At 50.9% G+C, this 13,302-nt stretch overlaps 2 protein-coding genes and 1 long non-coding RNA gene across 5 annotated transcripts in view; 1 reads left to right on the plus strand and 2 right to left on the minus strand.

Moving 5' to 3' along the window:
• Nucleotides 1-580: 580 nt before the first annotated feature.
• LOC118676277 lies at nt 581-5,120 on the minus strand. Its single transcript, XR_004974071.1, has 3 exons — nt 2,714-5,120; nt 1,103-1,226; nt 581-691 (listed from the first exon to the last, which is right to left on the minus strand). It is a non-coding gene; the product is annotated as an uncharacterized LOC118676277 (long non-coding RNA).
• Nucleotides 5,121-5,676: 556 nt separating this feature from the next.
• On the plus strand, nt 5,677-10,764 carry LOC118675862 (tubulin beta-2B chain). 3 transcript variants are annotated; one of them, XM_036348683.1, is made up of 5 exons: nt 5,704-5,834; nt 6,266-6,378; nt 7,277-7,385; nt 7,730-7,840; nt 9,516-10,764. In XM_036348683.1, exons 2-5 carry the CDS (start codon nt 6,340-6,342, stop codon nt 10,574-10,576), a joined length of 1,320 nt encoding a protein of 439 aa, XP_036204576.1. In that variant the 5' UTR covers nt 5,704-5,834; nt 6,266-6,339; the 3' UTR covers nt 10,577-10,764. The 3 variants fall into 3 exon arrangements, with proteins under 3 accessions (XP_036204575.1, XP_036204577.1, XP_036204576.1); XM_036348682.1 differs by lacking the exon at nt 6,266-6,378 and having other exon boundaries at nt 5,677-5,834; XM_036348684.1 differs by lacking the exons at nt 6,266-6,378; nt 7,277-7,385 and having other exon boundaries at nt 5,684-5,834.
• Nucleotides 10,765-11,163: 399 nt separating this feature from the next.
• The window catches only part of BPHL (biphenyl hydrolase like), a 51,266-nt gene continuing 49,127 nt past the window's right edge, over nt 11,164-13,302 (minus strand). The window contains exon 7 of the mRNA XM_036348686.1: nt 11,164-11,464. Within this exon, the coding sequence (XP_036204579.1) occupies nt 11,377-11,464 (88 nt within the window). The 3' untranslated portion in view covers nt 11,164-11,376. The remainder of the gene's footprint in view (nt 11,465-13,302) is intronic.

A 13,302-nucleotide genomic window follows, 5' to 3' on the forward strand; every position in this document is an offset into this window, starting at 1 on the left:
GCCATCATGTGATTTTTTTAAATTTAAATTTCCAGTTTTGGGAGGTCATCAGTGATGAGCATGGGATCGACCCCACTGGCAGTTACCATGGAGACAGCGAGCTGCAGCTGGAGAGAATCAATGTGTACTACAATGAAGCTGCTGGTGATTATCTGAATGTTTTTTGCTTTTCTTCCAACCTTGCTTTCCATCCAGGGGCAGATGCAATGTACTAGGAACATACAAATGACAGAGAAATGCTTCTTGCATTCATTTAAAATGTCAGCTGCTAAAAAACACACCACAGTGCCTTAAGACCCTGCATGTTTGCCATGGCCAAGCTTGCTCATTGGCTCCTTTATGAAGCAGCAACGCTCCCCTATTCTTGTCCTTTTGTGTCACATGCTGGAATGAGCTCTAGGGAACTCTGCTGTGAAAGGCGCAGAGAGCACCAGCTTGTCTGATTCCTTTGCCACCGCAGATCTAAGTCCAGCTCTTCCTCCCCGCAGGTAACAAGTACGTACCTCGGGCCATCCTGGTGGACCTGGAGCCGGGCACGATGGACTCCGTCAGGTCTGGACCATTCGGCCAGATCTTCAGGCCCGACAACTTCGTGTTTGGTAAGTTGTTGTGATCAATGGGAACTGACTCAGTTAATCTTCTTCTTCCTAAACACTGTGGATTAATTGATGTGATATGATGATCTGTAAACCTGTAATTAAACATTTATTAATTTTACTATTGCAGTTTTCTTTTCATATTTTGGAGTTGTCACCACCCGCCCCTCCTCTCCCCCTATCTCAAACATCTCCTTTAGGTTTTTTTTGTTGTTGTTAATCCTCACCTGAGGATATTTTTTCCATTGATTTTTAGAGAAAGCGGAAGAGATGGAGGGGGAAGGCTGAACCGCTGGGCCAGGACGCCAGAAGCAGCTGCTCCACCCCTTCTCTCCCCCACTCCCACCCCCACCCCCCGCCCCACCTCCACCTGCCTGCTGTGAGCCCCTCCCAGCACACTTTCAGTAGAAGACAGACTGACTGGGTTCTGCACGCCTAGCTGGCAGCGTGCCGAGGAAAAGGCTGATGTCAACCGTGTTATTTGCCTTGAAAGTGAAAGAACAAACCTTGAGCTCTGGAGCCTCGGTGAGAATGACCAGCACCCTTTCTGCCTGCAGCTTGGCCCCATGAAGTGTGGGTGGTAACCCCACCCAAATGCTTTGGCAGCTTCCATTTCAGCGTGAAAGAGGCCTGTATGCAGAACATAGATGGGAGGGGATCAGGACTCTGGAAAGTGAAGGGAATAGGCTCCTCCAGGTGCTAGTCCAGTCCTGTAACCAACCTTGGGGGTCCTCGAGCTCAGAACCATCCTCATGGTGGGGACCCCTATTGACTTGCACACCCTTGGGGTTTGGGTGAGAGAAAGAGCATTGCGAGTTGTGCTGCTGGTTTGTTTCCTTGCTGGGGACAACCTCATGGACCAGGGGCCAGAATCACAACACCGAGCTGTGTACAAAATGTTATGGGCACAGAGGAGGGAGCATCACAGAGGAAATGACTTTAGAGCTGAGCCCTGCTTCAAGGGGAAGAGCTCCTGAAGCGGGGGAGGGAGGGAAAGACTGGGGAAGGAGAGGGCAGAAGGGAGAGCAGGAAGGAAGCAAGGAAATAGAAAAACCAATTGTAAAAGCTAAAATTTATGTAACACCATGGCTCAGGTGCTTTCTTTCAAATATCCATTCCATCCTTGTAACAACCCCAGGAGGCAGTTACTATTGTTATTCCCTCGTTACAGACGTTACAGACGAGGCCATTGGAGCACAGAGAGGTTAAGTAACTTGCCTGGGTCACATAGCTAGTAAGTGGCATAGTCAAGATTTGCACCAACTCTGTCCAGGGCCTGAGGGAACATGCAGTGGGCTGAATGGGGGTGGGGGAGCAGGGTTTAGTCCAGTAATGTGAACAGCCTTGGCCAGTGAAACAGGGACAGTATGCCCTGAGAATTTGATATGGCCCAGACACTACAGATTACAGGGAAATAGCAGCGCTTCAGAGAAGATTACATATTTCTGAGAGTTTGTAAGATCATGTCTGGTTTAAATCATGGCATAATAAAATGTAGTATTTTTACATTCCTAATGTTGAAGGCAAAAATAATTGAACTTATATTGAAAAGGAACAAACAGCCGGCCTGTGTGGCTCAGTGGTTGTCGACCTATGAACCAGGAGGCCATGGTTTGATTATGGTCAGGGCACAGGTCGGCCCAATTTCCTGCTATTCTCTGTATGTGCTGTGCAGAATAGCATTGCGGTGGCATGGCCTGGTGGTTGGCCTGCCCACAGGTGGAAGGGAGCAGGAGCTCCCAGCCCTCGGATGAGCCAGCTTAGGGTGGGCAGGCATTATTTAAAAACCTGCTTGTGTGCTTCTGTTGGTGGTGAAACAGCACCAGAATGTCACCGGTGACTGAACCTGAGTTCAGAGATCTCAGTTCTTGAGTTCTGGCTAAGAAATAATTCAGATACAAGACTCAAATGGTAAGAGGAAGTTTATTTAGAAAGTTACAGAAGTAGGAAGTGAGCTAGCTGGGTGTGAGCTCAGGAAACAAATGACAGAGGCCAACGAAGAGCCCTTGGAGCTCAGGAAAGAGAAAGGTAAAGGTAAAGCATGGGGAGAAGATGTGGGGGAAGTTGTGCGCCAGCGAGGGAGAGGGCACTGGGCCATCCGTCTTGAGGGTATGTACCTGGAGGTCTCAGGGATGGATCCCAATAGAATATTCATCAGCTTTCCAGGGGTGTCCTTTCAGGGGTCATTAGTCAATGCAGCTGGTCCTGATCTCAGCTACTGCATCACTTGTCTTGTTTTGCTACTTTTCTGGGCCTGGAGCTGAAACACAACTGAGGCCTAGGGGTTAATGCTGAAGGGAGGGGTCCAGCAAGGGTCTACATGGGAGTTGAATGAGGCCACTCTTCGGCCCTTGTTCCTCCTCTGAAGGGGACTACCACATGACTAACGACATGCCAGGGGAGGGAAGGTCAGGGGAGGATCTGAACCTCATGACCAGCGATATGAAAGGTCAGGGGTCCAAACCACATGACAGATGAGGCACTTGGAACACAGAGATTATGTGATACACTAGGGGAGGAAAGGTTACCTTGGGGGTGAGGTCCTTGTTTTCCCAAATTTGCCTGTTGCTAGGCACCCAGAGCTTTCTGCCTTGGTGACCTTCTGTACCTGGCCCATCATCCTTGCTCTGCTCAGGTCTGTCTAACTGCCTCCCACAGTTCTCTGACATCAGGGGCAGGTGTTGGAGGAGGCATGGGCAAACAAGTAAGAAGGTTGGGGCAGGAGAAGGCAGCCTTGGGAAGAACATTGGCTGCCAGTAACCCACAGAGGCCCTGCTGTAAGAAATGTCACTTACTTATTGACTACTTACTTATTGACTGCATGTACACTAAAGGTCCAGTTCACAGACAGTCTCTCATCTTCACAACATAATACAACCGATTTCCAAATTTCAGACCAGTAAGAGAGGCTCTGAGAGGTTAGGTGACTTGCTTAACAACCCAATCAGGATGCAGCCAAGTGGGCACACTCCACAGGGTGATCTACACTTCCACAGGCAAAGAGATGCCCACCTGTTAGAGTCCTCACATCCCCAATAGCATCCCTTCCTGGTCTTATCATCTCTCTTCTTTGGCATACCATGGTTGAAACAACAAAGGCCAAGAGGCAATTATCTCCAGAAAGGCTTTGTGGAACTGTGTAATCAGTGAAGTTACTGGAGCAGGCCATTCTCTGGAGAGGCTCTGGAAGACTCCAGCTGGCCGTGAAGAGCCCAAGACCTGTGAGTTGGCGATAAAGGTGGAGAGCAAGTGGAGGTCCAACCCTAGGAACCTGGGAACAGCACTTGTGGGATGGGCCCTAGTGGGGCCCCAGCCATGTGGGGAGGGGAAAGAGGAGGAGAGTCTAGGAAACCCCACCCACTGTGAGAGGAGGCCCCAGGTGCCTGCCTGTGTGGTGGGGGCACCCTGAAAGACCAGCTTCCTAAAGCAGGGTGATAAAGCCATGGTTTTGCCCACGCACCTCAGATATATGCTCACTAGTAACATGACAAATAGGCTTAGTATTTATGACTGCATCACCTTGGGTTTTATGGGGTATTTTTGCTCCAGAAACTCGACCCGCTTTCATATAGAGCTGCTCATTTCCTGCTCACAAAGCTGGCTTCAGGGCTCCTATAATTATCAATATTTTATAGTTGGAGAAACCGGCCCCAGAGAGGAAAAGCAGGATGTGCTGAGAAACAAAAGCAGTCCCAGGTCCCTGCTCACCTGGCCCACTGTTAAAATCATCTTCGAGAAGAATTAGGTTGGGCCATACCTCATCCTAACCAAACCTTGAACACTCACCGGGGGCCTTCTCTTTGTAGAAGGAGTCTAGGTGCCTTCATTTACTGGCTTTCTGGCTACTCAGCTCTGTCAGCCCCTTCCTGAGCACTGACATCGGGATAGTTTGCTCCAGAATAGTGCTGTTCAATAGGAATCCAATGTGAACCACACTGGTCATTTAAAATGTTCTAGTAGCTATTGCTAGTCTAGAAGTTACTTAAAAAGTTAACAGAAACTAGTGAGATTAATTTCAAAATATATCCAAAATATTTTGATATGTAATTAATATACAAAATGAGTAATGGAACATTTAACATTCTTTTAACTTATGGAATCCATGGGATCCTCTGGGTATTTCACACTGAAAGCACTTATCAGTTCAGACTACCCACGTTTCACGTGTTCTATATTCACCCGTGGCTGGTGGCGCCGGGCCTGAAATGCCCAGATCTGTAAGATTTTGCTGTGAGGATGAGGTGACACCGTGTATGTAAGGCACTGGTACTTTGGCTGAAGCGTGGCTATTCTATTCATATTCATCCCCTTCCCCCTCTCTCTGCCACACAGCCTCGCATAATTTTCCACAGGTAAGTGGCCTTTACAAGGACCCAAGACCCAAAGCAGACAAATCCGGCACCGCGTCCCTTTTCCTAGCCCCTCCCAAACCGACCATCTTCCTGACACGCTGAGGGGAGAGCAGCCCACCCTCCCTCCCTGTTTTCCTTGAAGCCAGCTGCCCGCCCATCGTTCTCACCGGGAACACCCACTCCTCCCCACTTGCAGGCCCCCTGGTTCATAATCGCCGCAAATCCCCCTCTGCACCCCCCCCCCCCCCACCGGAATCGAAAGAGAATGAGGCTCAGGACGCAGGAAACCTCAGCGAGCCGCTGTCGACTCCACTGTAAATTCTGGGCTCCCCACTCCACAAGGGTGCTGGGTGCCTCACGCCCTCCCCCGCCCGGAGGCAAGGACCTCCTCCGGGTCCCAGGACCCAGGCCTCCAACGCCTCTCAGGGACCCGGAGGGACGGGACGGGGTGGGGTGGGGTGGGGATTCGGCTTTCCTGAATAACCCAGTGCAGGGTATGGCCGCACCGGGGTCGGGAAGCGGACGGCTGGCCGGGTCGGAGGCCCTGGGGTGCCGGATCTGGGTTCCTTCCGAAGACCCCGTGGGCGCGACGACCAGCCGGACCTCGGCACCTCGCACCGCGCCCCGGCTCCCCCTCGCGGTGCCGCAGTCTCGGGCGCGCCGCCCCCCCCCCAGGTCCGCCTCCCATTACGTCAGCGCAGGACAGGCGGGTCTGTCGGCATAAAAGGTGGAGCCCAGGCGCACCCGCAGGTTTCAGGGCTCCAGTTCCCGTCCCGCCGCGCTCCCAGTCCCGAGGTCCAGCGCCTCCACCCGCTCCGCAGCCGGCACCATGCGCGAGATCGTGCACATCCAGGCGGGCCAGTGCGGCAACCAGATCGGCGCCAAGGTGGGCGCGCTCCCGAAGAGGGGGCCTGGAGGGGGCGGCGGACACCGTGGGTGGCAGCGGGTCCCGAGGGTGCGAGCCGGGGTGGTAGCGGGTCCCGAGGGAGCGGACCGGGCCGGGGGTGGCAGCGGGCCCCGACGGTGCGGGCCGGGGTGGCAGCGGGTCTCCGGAGTACCGCCGGACCAGGGGCGCGGGCGCATTTTCGGGGCAGCCGCCCTCGGGCTCCGGAAGCGGCATCACCTGCTGCGATCAGCCGTGACGCAGCTGCAAGTGCCTTTAACCGAGGCCTTTTGAAATTTCCTCGGAACCGACCTTCAGCTGCGTGTAGTTGGCATTTCTCTGGGTGTATTAGTCTCTGAAATTTGGATAGAGGCCGCGGCCGTATCAATCCAGAGGCCTCGTGTGGAATTTAATTGGGATATTTTTGTCTGTAGTTTGAATGAAAAAATTGCAGTGTCATTGAGGTGACAGATGTTATGCAGACTACTTGTTGGGATACAGAGACGGAATGTTAGGTCATTTCCCCAATCCGAGCACCATCTGCATGGTAATATATGCCAGTCTGACTTCCTGGCTCCCAGGCGGCAGGTGACGGTACTGGGGCTGCCTTACCCAAGTGGGCGAGGCCGGAGCAGCGTGGTGCGGGGGTGTGGGCGGCATCTGAGGGAGGACAGGTCTCTGTCGGAACCGCCATGTTCCCACCCAGCCTCCAGGTGCCAGGGCCCTGCGCGCCGGCTGGTCTTCCCTGGTCGGTCGCACCCACGGGTCTGCCTGGTCCGCGGAGGGAGCCCAGACCAAGCACCAAGGGCCTCCGACCCAGTCAGCCATCTGCTCCCCAATCCGCGGTGCCGCCCTTCCTGCTGCCAGTTCACAATGGAATCTGCGCCTTCACCAGGGATCAGCTCCACTCATGCCCCAGTCCTGTCTCCAGACTCCTCCCTTTCCCTCTCCACCCATCCCCCATGAGCTCAGTGGCCAGAGGCCAGTATGGATGCCAGGGCCATAAAACTGCACACTTGGGGGCTGGGTGGGGCTTGTGCCAGGAGACATTGATTCCCAATGCAGCCAGAGGGTGGGATCCAATTGGGTCTGGGTCTTGCCATCCATCAGCCTGGACGCTGGGACCTCAGCCCTGCCTGGGGGTGCCAGCCTCCCCAGCACCCACAGCTCCTCCAGGCAACCTGCTGTGCCCACCCTCCTCCTCAGGCCCCTCCCAGCTCTTCATTTTATCCCCATCACATGGCCCATGCTCTGCCGGTTTCCAAGCCCCTCAGCAGCCTCTGCTGGAGGGACAGGGGTGCTCAGCTACCTGGCCTGTCTGGGACTCCTTGACCATCTGACCACCATGGCCGCTGCCCCAAGGACATCAGAGAAGAAAAGGGCCGTCCTTACTGATGTTTAGGAAGCCAGGCCATCATGTGATTTTTTTAAATTTAAATTTCCAGTTTTGGGAGGTCATCAGTGATGAGCATGGGATCGACCCCACTGGCAGTTACCATGGAGACAGCGAGCTGCAGCTGGAGAGAATCAATGTGTACTACAATGAAGCTGCTGGTGATTATCTGAATGTTTTTTGCTTTTCTTCCAACCTTGCTTTCCATACAGGGGCAGATGCAATGTACTAGGAACATACAAATGACAGAGAAATGCTTCTTGCATTCATTTAAAATGTCAGCTGCTAAAAAACACACCACAGTGCCTTAAGACCCTGCATGTTTGCCATGGCCAAGCTTGCTCATTGGCTCCTTTGTGAAGCAGCAACGCTCCCCTATTCTTGTCCTTTTGTGTCACATGCTGGAATGAGCTCTAGGGAACTCTGCTGTGAAAGGCGCAGAGAGCACCAGCTTGTCTGATTCCTTTGCCACCGCAGATCTAAGTCCAGCTCTTCCTCCCCGCAGGTAACAAGTACGTACCTCGGGCCATCCTGGTGGACCTGGAGCCGGGCACGATGGACTCCGTCAGGTCTGGACCATTCGGCCAGATCTTCAGGCCCGACAACTTCGTGTTTGGTAAGTTGTTGTGATCAATGGGAACTGACTCAGTTAATCTTCTTCTTCCTAAACACTGTGGAAATCAGAGTTTTTCGTGTTGAGTGCGAAAGTGGACACTGTGTGTCCACAGAGCCCTGAGTCGTGGCCTCATTCCACCCAGTCCACAGGTCGTGACTGACCAGACAGCTCTAAGAGCACTGTCAGCCTACAGGGGCTGTGGTAGGTAGTCCCTGAACCACAGAGCAGCCTGTGAAGGGTAAGGAATGAAGGCGATGAACAAGCTTCCAGCGGGAGTTACTAGGCTAATGGTAAATTCAGAGGGCCCGTCACAGTAGGTGGCCACTCCAAGAAGCAAAGGCACAGGAGTGAGCACCTGCTTAGAGCCCGTGTTCTCCTCTGATCTCATTGTGTCTTTGCTCTTGCCTGGTAATGGGGCCTAACTTAAGTGTTGTTGATTTTATTTTTTTTTTTTTGGGGGGGGGGGTAAGAGAACATTTATTAGGTAAATTACAGAGGTATTAAAAGTAATTCCCAGAAGGAATTGGTTTAGGAAACAAGTTATTCAGGTAAAGGAAAGGCCCTTAGAGCTTGGAAGTGAGGAAGCTAATGGTAAAGTGCCTGGAGGCAGGAGGGGGAAGGAAAGAGAAAGACAGTGCAGGAGGCATTCCCTTGAGGGACTGCACACTGGGTCCTTCATCTAAGGGTTTTAAGGGTGGGGATTTTAGGAGAAGTCCCAGGGATAGTTCTCAATAGAATATTCAGCAGCTTTCCAGGTGTGTCCTTTCAGGGTTGTGGTTTCCACTGACTGGTGGGCACCAGGGCAGGGGGTCATTATTCAGTGCAGCTGGTCCTGAGGTCAGCTGTGGCTGCATTGGTTGCTTATCTGGTCCTGGAGCTTAAATACAACTGAGGCTCAGATGTTATTTTCAGGGAGGAAAAGTCAGGGTGTCCAAACCTCAAGACCAGAGTTATGCTAGAGGAAAAGTCACCCTGGGGGCCACGTCCCACCCTACAATTGATTGTCCACTGTTAGATACCCGGGGCTTTAAGTATTTTGATTTTAAATATATTTTTATTGATTTCAGGGAGGAAAAGAGAGAGAGAGAGAAACATAAATGATGAGAGAGAATCATTGATTGGCTGCCTCTTGCATGCCCGACACTGGGGATCGAGCCCTAAACCTGGGCATGTGCCTTGACCCAGAATTGAACCATGACCTTCTGGCTCATAGGTAGATGCTCAACCACTGAACCACCTTAGTCTGGCTAAGTTTTTGTTTTTTTTAATCCTCATCTGAGGATAATGTTTTTATTGATTTGAGAGAGAAACATCGATGTGAGAGAGAAACACCAATCCATTGCATCCCATATGTGCCCTCAACAAGGGATTGAACCCAAAACCTAGGTGTGTGCCCTGACAGGGTATAAGGGACAAAGTTCCAACCAACTGAGCCTTAATTTAAGTTTTATATAATGTTGTCATTCTTAAATTCTCTGTCCTTAAGAAATAGTTTTGTTCAACTAATAACCTCGTTTGAACTAAACTCATTTTATTATGACCTCCAGTGTTTTTCAAGGTCACTGATATAGAGAAATTTTCGTAGATAAGAAAAGGCATCTAGTGCAGAGTCAAAATGGCAGAACTCTGAATTCCTTATGGTTCCCTGTCTAATACTCTCCTTTCCCTCTGGCAGGCCAGAGCGGGGCCGGGAACAACTGGGCAAAGGGCCACTACACGGAGGGCGCCGAACTGGTAGACTCAGTCCTGGACGTGGTGAGGAAGGAGTCAGAAAGCTGTGACTGTCTGCAGGGCTTCCAGCTGACCCACTCGCTGGGGGGTGGCACCGGGTCGGGGATGGGCACGCTGCTCATCAGCAAGATCCGGGAGGAGTACCCAGACCGCATCATGAACACCTTCAGCGTGATGCCCTCGCCCAAGGTGTCGGACACGGTGGTGGAGCCCTACAACGCCACGCTGTCCGTGCACCAGCTGGTGGAGAACACAGATGAGACGTACTGCATCGACAACGAGGCCCTGTACGACATCTGCTTCCGCACCCTGAAACTGACCACGCCCACGTACGGGGACCTCAACCACCTGGTGTCCGCCACCATGAGCGGGGTCACCACCTGCCTGCGCTTCCCCGGCCAGCTGAACGCGGACCTGCGCAAGCTGGCCGTGAACATGGTGCCCTTCCCCCGCCTGCACTTCTTCATGCCCGGCTTCGCGCCGCTGACCAGCCGGGGCAGCCAGCAGTACCGCGCCCTGACGGTGCCCGAGCTCACCCAGCAGATGTTCGACTCCAAGAACATGATGGCCGCGTGCGACCCGCGCCACGGCCGCTACCTGACGGTGGCCGCGATCTTCCGGGGCCGCATGTCCATGAAGGAGGTGGACGAGCAGATGCTCAACGTGCAGAACAAGAACAGCAGCTACTTCGTGGAGTGGATCCCCAACAACGTGAAGACGGCCGTGTGCGACATCCCGCCGCGGGGCCTCAAGATGTCGGCCACCTTCATCGGCAACAGCACGGCCATCCAGGAGCTGTTCAAGCGCATCTCGGAGCAGTTCACGGCCATGTTCCGGCGCAAGGCCTTCCTGCACTGGTACACGGGCGAGGGCATGGACGAGATGGAGTTCACCGAGGCCGAGAGCAACATGAACGACCTGGTGTCCGAGTACCAGCAGTACCAGGACGCCACGGCTGATGAGCAGGGCGAGTTCGAGGAGGAGGAGGTCGAGGAAGAGGCTTAAGAACTTGTCAGAGACACCGTGCCACATCAGTGAATTTCTGTTGTCCTCAATGAAGCATGGTCTTTCTATTTGTATCTATGGTGCTCAGTTTTGCCTCTGTCAGAAATTCGCACTGTTGATATACTAATGTGGCACTCCTCTAAAAACTAAGGTATATACTATACTAATTAAAACGCATGTGTCCAAAATCTTGTGGTTTCTTTATTTTTATTTTTTTCACTACATTCTTGACTGTTTTTGGGTTTAGTAATTTTAACAAAATAGAATTTGTATTTAATGTTTTAAGTAATAGTTCTTTTAATAAAGAGATAAAAAAATATTTTTCCATCTTCACCAGTTCAAAGTATTAAAGTAAAGGAATCCAGCAAAGGTAGGGGAGTGAATGGGGATTTGAGGATAAAGCAGACTTTCTTCCCTTTGTTGGAGTTAGAGCAACCCAGGACCTTTGGCAAGGACTTTCTTCTATGTACTTCCTTTACACAAAGTGATAATACAACTAAAAGGACTAGTGACCCCTTGTACCTCTCAGATAAAAAGTACAGCATGAGTTCAAGGTGCCCTAAAATAGCAGTCAGCAGCACTACAAATGCTCATCTAAGATTTATTCACAAATAAAGTAAATCATGACAAGAATTTATTTTAAGACAATGGCAGAAATTCACAACCTAATGTTAAGAAGTAGTGGAAGGAGGAGCTGGAAGCTGGAGGGCAGGTGCAGGGAGGTGTGCCACGGGGTGGGTTGCAGAGGCAGCAGCAGCTGAAGCCCAGGCAGCCCAGCTCACAGATTCTCGGGGACACTTTCATTGTAAGAAGTCTTCTACTAACTTGTTGAATTCATTTGCAAAACGTAAGTGGAGGTTGTGTTTGCCTTCTGGCATCAGATGCAACCTAAAGATAAAAAGCCCATGTTTAATGGCACAGCATTTAAACCCTCTCACCAGCCCCAACATTACCTGAAAATCTATAGTAAAACCTGCTGCATTTTTTCCTGACTACTATTGGGGAGAAGATGTAAGGCACACAGTACACACTTTCCTGAGTATAGACTTAGAGTGAAAGCCTTCTGGATTGTTTCACTGCCCCTGAGGCTGACTCCCAGTAACAGAGCACACACGCTGTATTTGGAATTATATCCCATAACAGATGGTTTAACTGAACCTGACTGAGAGGGGCATAGGATTTGGTTATCTAAAAAAAAAAAATAAAAAAAAAAATTACTAGCAATATGGTTGATTTTAACGAGGTTAGAAAGATGATAAAATATAGTGTCTAGGAGCCGCTGAATGAGGACAGGTGAGCTGCTTGGGGCATCTATGTAGTGGGAAAACCCAAGTCAATTCAGCCACCCCCAGAGTCGTTCAAGGTTCCAAATCGCCTGGCCATTTTTGGAGAACTGAGTAGCTCTAAACACAAGCCTCTGGACAGAGGGTGACTAGTGTTCCTTAGGGTTGTGAGGGTGGTGGCAGCCTGCATGGAACCCTGTTCTGCAGTTGTCACTGTCTTTTATGGCAAACCTCCCTGTCCTAGTATGGCTCCTTCCTCTCAATAGGGCTATGGTCAAATGTGGCTGGCTGGCAATTTCTTTAATAAAGGAAGCCTTCTCTGAGTTCTACGTTCTGTTTCTTGGCTATAAAAGCACAGAAATAAAAGTTTTAAACAAACGAAAGCTTCTAGGATATAAGCACACAATTGAGTTGTTCTTCCCACAATGACAATTGGGCATTAATAGGACTATACAGGGACAAAACACCAGTTCCCAAATTGCCTAATTCTCTGGTCTGTCAGCACTTGAGGTCTGAGAGCTCTCGGGACTCAGTGATCACTGGGAGAACTTGTGAAAAGGTCCTGCGAAACAGAGCTGTCCTTGCAGCTCAACCACATGGGGGTGGGGGTACCAAGATGATTAAGGCCATTTACTAGAAAGGAGGAAGGATACATTGTTGGCATCTTTCCGAGGCTCTTAGGAAAGTTAAGACCATTTACAGTAACTAGGACATTCAAAATTCAGTTATAATGCTGTTCAGTAAAGAAGGGCAAACTGCACCAACCCAAAGATAGGATCCCAGGTGCCCCATACAAGGAAGGGCTCGTAGGGATGCTCAAGGCCTCTGTTTTTAGGAGACGGAACCAGCTGCTAAGGATGCTGAAAGGTCATGAAGGACACGTCTAGGCTAAACTGCATCCTCTAATGTGTACTGAGTTGGATTCAGAAGCGAAGACCCCCATCTGCCCAACTTGCAAGTCCTCCTTTGTGGATAGCCATGCTGGTTATCATGTGCTCTTCCCCATTTCTGTGATTCATTCACTCAGCATCCCTAATGAGGAAGGAGAGACACCAGCAATGACTCTTCTTTTTCACCTCATTGATGTCTGCATTCTTCCTATAGTAATCTCTAGGTCTCAGGGAAATAAAAACAAGTCTCCTCCATGAAAAATATGGGAGATCTGAGGCACCTACATTCAGAACTGCACTGAATTATGGATGGATAGACAGACAGATGAGGCTGTAAAAAAAAACTGCTCTTCTTGAGACCTTCTGGGGGTCATTTCAAATTCTTTAATACGCCTCCTTTATAGGTCTGACACCAAGTCCCTGGACCTGAGGCCTCTGTATGCTTGTCTTTGGGAATAGCACCCTGCCAGGCAGTAGCTAGAGCTGTCCAGGCAACGCAGCAACTCCACTGCCGGCCTCGGTTCTCACCCAAATAACAAAAGAGGATTCAATC

This window comes from Myotis myotis, unplaced genomic scaffold (assembly GCF_014108235.1).
Source record: "Myotis myotis isolate mMyoMyo1 unplaced genomic scaffold, mMyoMyo1.p scaffold_m19_p_2, whole genome shotgun sequence".
In the NCBI taxonomy this organism is placed as follows: Eukaryota; Metazoa; Chordata; class Mammalia; order Chiroptera; family Vespertilionidae; genus Myotis; species Myotis myotis.